This window comes from Solanum tuberosum, unplaced genomic scaffold, assembly GCF_000226075.1.
Source record: "Solanum tuberosum cultivar DM 1-3 516 R44 unplaced genomic scaffold, SolTub_3.0 scf00060, whole genome shotgun sequence".
NCBI classification, from domain to species: Eukaryota; Viridiplantae; Streptophyta; class Magnoliopsida; order Solanales; family Solanaceae; genus Solanum; species Solanum tuberosum.
This window is the reverse complement of record NW_006238985.1, coordinates 1,504,668-1,510,446: the sequence shown is the minus strand read 5'-3', so window position 1 is coordinate 1,510,446 and position 5,779 is coordinate 1,504,668. Positions and strand designations below refer to the sequence as shown.

Genomic DNA, 5,779 nt, shown 5'->3' with positions numbered 1-5,779 from the left:
TGCTCGAGATACATCTCTTGCTACATCAAAAGACTTGAAACCCATTGCGAAAAAGATCATATCTTCCTCCATTTCAAGAAGTACAAGGGAAAGGAAAGGTTGGGAGTGGGAGAAAAGGGAAGAGAAAGAAATAAAGGAATGAGGATTCCGGTGACAGAAGGTCGCCGGAGGGGGTTCTGCCCTCCTTCGTTAGGATTATTGCCGGAAAAGAAGATTCTGATGACCTGTGAAAACGATTGGGTTCCCTCGCGACGGCGCGTGAGGCGCGTGGCGTCGGATTCTGATGGAGAAAGGAGGCGCGTGGGAGCGCGTGAGATGTTTTTTGAGGATGGGAATTTTTGGGGTAGGGTCGCAATAGGGAGGTTGTGATGGAGGCAATTTGGAAGAAGAAAGAAAGAGAGAGATGGAATTCCGATGGTCAGAAGGACCACCGGTGGGTTTTCTGGATAGTGAGATGATTTTTAAAAGTTACATCGGGATTAGTGCCTGAGAGAAAAGTGGCATCATATCCATTTTGTGAAGTGGTTTTACTCAAACCTTATATACAAATGCACTCTAGACACTCCTACTCTATTTCTATATTGAGTCTAAAACATCAACTATAGAGGCAGTGTCATTTGAGTATAATTGATTACACCAAAAACATAACAACAAAATACAGTTTAGTTTAACATCCTGCACACTATTTTCTATGCCTTCAAAACATCTGGAATTCCTTTCTTTCCAAATTGCCCACCATATTGAAGCAGGGATAATTCTCCATCTAGTTCTGTCTTTTTCAAGGGCACCTGCCTCCTCCCAGCTGTACAAGGCCTCAGTAACTCTCCTAGGCATAGTCCAGGATATGCCTTTAAGGCTCAAGAAAATCCTCCAAAGCTGCCGAGTGTATTTGTAGTGTATAAATAGATGGTTTACAGTTTCTAAGGTTTCCCCACATAGGAAACACTTAGAGCATAAAGGTTATCCCCTTTTCATTACATTATCCTGAGTCAAGGCAGCTTCCTTAGCTAGCAGCCAAATAAAGCATTGGAAACTTTGTGTGGGATTCTACACTTCCATATTTGTTTCCAAGGCCAGATGGGACTCTGCTGGCTTGATTGATCCATCAGCCTGTAAGCTGAATGCATTTTGAACTCTCCTCTATTGTTGCCTTTCCACCAAAGCATATCCTCATATGCCTGAAGTCTAGTAAAGTGTTCAGCCATGTTGAGGAATTCTGCCAACCTCATCACTTCCCAGTCATTTGGTTCTCTCATGAAGATGATATTCCACCCTTGTGGTGTCCATAGTTCTGCAATAGTTCTTTGTTGGAACATTGCCAAATTGTAAATATCAGGGAAAAGAGTTTCCGGGTTACCTTTCTCATGCCATTCATCCTTCCAGAATTTGATCTTGTTCCCATTCCCCACTTTCATCTTGAATTTGGGTTTAACTTCCTCCCATAATGCTCTTATGGATCTCTATAAACTGGTCCCATAAGGTGTGGTCACAATCTTAGTCGTCCAACTATCTTCATTCTCATATTTTGCACTTATCACTCTTCTCCAAAGTGTTTGGTTTTCATTTGAGTATTTGCACAACCACTTCATTAAGAGTGCTTTGCCATGTAGCTCCATATTCTTTATTCCCAGACCACCATTCTTCTTTCCAGTTGTCACTGCATTCCATTTTACTAGATGAAAACCTCTATTCTCTTTGTTTCCTTGCCACAAGAACTTCCTTCTTATGCTGTCTAGTCTTTTAGTGATCCCTGGTGGGATGGGAAATAGAGACAACATGTAAGTTGGGAGAGCATCTAGGACTGAGTTTATGAGGGTCAGTCTACCCCCTCTTGACAAGTACTGAGTTTTCCATCTGGCCAGCTTCTTCTCACACTTCTCTATCACACCATTCCAAATTTCTAAGGACTTGGATTTTGCTCCCAATGGCATACCCAAATATGTTGTAGGTAGAGTACCTACTTCACCCCCTAGAATTGAAGCTAACAATTCTATGTTGTTGACCTCATTGATAGTATACATAGAACTTTTAATCCAGTTAATGTGCAACCCGGATACCCCTTCAAACAGCACCAGGATCACCCTTAAGTATTTCAGTTGGTCTTCCTCAGCTCCACAAAAAATCAATGTATCATCTGCATACTGAAGATGTGTCACCTCCAAGCTTTCTGTATTTTCTCTAGCCACATCAAAACCTTTTACCCATCCTCTCATATTTGCTGTCTTGAGCATATTATTCATCCCCTCCATAGTAATTAAGAACAAGAAAAGGGACAATGGATCACCCTGCCTGAGTCCTCTTTGAGTTTGAAAAAACCCTGCAGGGGGACCCATTAATCAGAACAGAGAAGCTAACTGTAGAAATGCAGAAGCTAATCCAGTTCAACCATTTTTGTCCAAATCCCATCATCTCTAAAATCTTCAGAAGGTACTTCCAATTCACATGATCATATGCTTTTTCTATGTCCAGCTTGCATAGAATGCCAGGTTTCTTCTGCTTAATCCTGGAATCTACAACTTCATTAGCAATCAACACTACATCCATAATTTGTCTCCCTTTTATAAAAGCCATTTGTTGTGAGTCCACCAGTCTATCTATCACAGCTTTCAACCTTTCTGTGAGAACTTTGGAGAGTATTTTGTAAATGCTCCCTATGAGGCTAATTGGTCTGTAATCCCTTAACTCGTTGGCTCCTTTTTTCTTTGGAATGAGTGCAATGAAAGTAGCGTTGAAACTCTTCTCGAAGACTTCTTGCTCATAAAAGTTTTGAAATGTGTCCATCATGTCTTTCTTCAGTACATCCCAACACTTGATGAAGAAACCCATTGTGTACCCATCTGGACCAGGAGCCTTATCGGCTGCACATAGCTCTAGGTTCTATATTTTATTCAATGACTTTCCAGAAGTAGATTAAAACTATGCTTTACAACCTGTCTTTGTCCCTTTCCTTTTCTGAGGGTTTGATGGTCATTGGTTGAGGTGGTTTTGTTATTACGCTTTCCCCTTTTTGTGTGATTCAAAAGGTCACGTATTAGCATTACATTTTGGGATAATTTCAGAACCTCCACTCATGTTTGACTTCACAACACTCACCTCCCTTGTGGTTTATGATATTACACTTGCCTCCCTTATTTTGATTTCTTTGTAACAATTCTTTCAACCCATTTATGTTTCAAAAAAATTCTTTCAACCCATTTATTATTAATAAAAAAGAATACCATTTGACTAATTTTCCCATATTAATACTCTTTTGTTTAAAAACATTATTTGTTAATTTTTACTCTATTTACTTATTCTTCTAATAGCTATTAATATTTAAGTAAATTCAAAAGAGTAGGTCTGTTCCAGAAGTCTTTTGCTTCATCTTCTTCTCTCATGGTGTGATGGCTTAGCAGAGGCAGTAGTTTTATTTTCTTCTGTGGGAAACAGTGGTTCACTCAGGTCAAGAAGATAGTTAAGAAGTTTAAAAACCTGAGAAATTGTGGATCTTGCGTTAATTGATGAAACTAATGAGGGTATCAACCAAAAGCTTAAACTACGAAGAAACACTTTAGACAGTAAGGTTTTTGGATAAGTACATGCAATATCTGTGCCGTTGCATGTTTAGGTGTCATAAGAATGAAATTGAGTGATATTAGATGGGCTTGTGCTGTCTAAACATGCACAATTAGATGCGTGGGCTCGACTTTCCAGAGAATGGTATGATGTTGCACACGATTAGAGTAATGCTTGTTGAAATGAAGAAGTGCTATCGGAGTGTTACGTGATGGGAAGATATCTACTAAGAAGTTGTTTCATTGAGAAGCTCGCTTCCTTTTGATCAAGTTTGTTGCCGCTTTTTCGCCTTTTACCCTTTCCAGGACGAAACAAATTTATTCAGGAATTCAAATATTCTTTTCTTTTATCCCTCTTGCTGCTAATGCACTTGTTTATTTCCTTCTAAACAGGCTGTTATTGAGGCGAATATTATTCTTCCCATGGTACACCTATTGCAAAATGCAGAATTTGACATTAAGAAGGAGGCAGCATGGGCTATCTCTAATGCTACCTCTGGAGGATCTAATGACCAGATTAGGTTTGTTCTTTCTCTGTATACTCTCTGTGAGTCCCCTTTAATTCTGCTGTTCATCTCATATGACTTATGATCGGGTCATACTCTTCTTGTAAGCGGAGCCGATATGATTTTTAATGAGGTTGTAAGTAAATAACTATTTTTGAAGTTTGAGCAAAACTAACAGCAGATTTTCTTCTTATTTGATAAATGATGATCAGGCACTCTTAATAGACATTCTATCGGAGTGTTATCTTGTGATAAAATAGGTAAAACTCCTGATTTTGAAACACGAACTGATAATTGTTAAACCTTTTAAAGGAAATAGCTCTTGGGTTTTTGAATGAGCAAATTGTGAATTACCTTTCCACTGTGGAAAGACAAACATTTCAGTCACGAGTTGAAAGATCTATTGGGGATAAGAGAAGTCAATGGGGTCAGAAGCTGCGTCTTTCATGCTAATGGTGTATCAGTTTCTATTAATGGGATCTGTTGTTTATCCTATTGCAGGTTCTTGGCTAGTCAAGGTTGCATTAAGCCACTATGTGATCTCCTAATTTGTCCAGATCCCAGAATCGTTACAGTATGCTTGGAGGGGCTCGAGAATATACTGAAGGTGGGCGAGGTGGACAAAGAAGCTGGGGCGAATGGTGGAATCAATTTGTATGCACAAACTATCGATGAATGTGATGGATTGGACAAGATTGAGAATCTCCAAACTCACGATAACAATGAGTTATATGAGAAGGCTGTAAAGATCTTGGAGAAATACTGGGCTGAAGAAGATGAAGAGCAAAATCTCCCTGATGGTGCTGATGGGAATCAGCAAGGTTTCCAATTCGGAAACAACCAGCCTAATGTTCCTGCTGGAGGATTCAAGTTTGGCTAGAAGATTAGCAAGTCTGTTTTGTTTTATAGGTCTCTTCACTGGTTTTGGATCACAATTTTTAGACTATGTAATTGGATCGTTTTGTCGCCAAGGGTCAGGGTTTTTGGTCTGGCACAAAGGCCTTTTTGATTTGTTTGAAAATGTGATGGTTTAGTTTGTGTTTTCTAAAATTTCATTCAACTTTCAAAATCACATTACCAGAGTGTTCTTTTGGCTGGCTATTTGTGTGGGGTACATGATATATTTATGGTTGAATTCATAATATGTGTTTTAAATGTTGCTCAACAAAATTACCAGGTACTCAATTGGTCAGAGATGTTTTTTGTGAACTTTCTTTCACCAGTTATGTAGTGTTAAGTTTTATAGGATTTTATGTTGTATATTTCTACCACAAATCATAACGTATCTATCACAATCTTGCAGTGTCCATATTTCATTCGTTCATTTTTACTTCTCACATTTGGGCTTGCCACACTCATTAAGACACAATAATTGTATGATTATTTTACCACACTACCTCTATTAATTGATGTTCAGTATTAGGTTTTGAAAAATTATTTGAAGAATAAGTAATTAATGTTATGATAAAACATGGAAAAAATAAAAACTGTCGGTAGGTTAAAAGTGAGGTAAATAAAAATTTATTTTTAAAAATAGTGGACAAGTAAAAGTGATCGAAGGAAATATATGACTTCAAGGCCATGGATCTAACGCTGTTGCATTTTAAAATATGAAGTAATACATCCCTATAGTCTCCTTAAAAAAAAAAAAAACTAATAAATAAATAAATAAAAGGTGGGAGGGGGGGGGGGGGGGGGCATCTGCTAGCCCGGCACGTT

General features: G+C 38.4%; 1 protein-coding gene across 1 annotated transcript in view; it reads left to right on the top strand.

The window, feature by feature from the left end:
- LOC102577776 (importin subunit alpha-4) overlaps window positions 1-5,230 on the top strand; it is a 17,045-nt gene extending 11,815 nt beyond the window's left edge. Inside the window, exons 9-10 of the mRNA XM_006344722.2 lie at window positions 3,948-4,075; window positions 4,562-5,230. Of these exons, the coding sequence (XP_006344784.1) occupies window positions 3,948-4,075; window positions 4,562-4,940 (507 nt within the window). The 3' untranslated portion in view covers window positions 4,941-5,230. The remainder of the gene's footprint in view (window positions 1-3,947; window positions 4,076-4,561) is intronic.
- The last annotated feature ends 549 nt before the right edge of the window (window positions 5,231-5,779 follow it).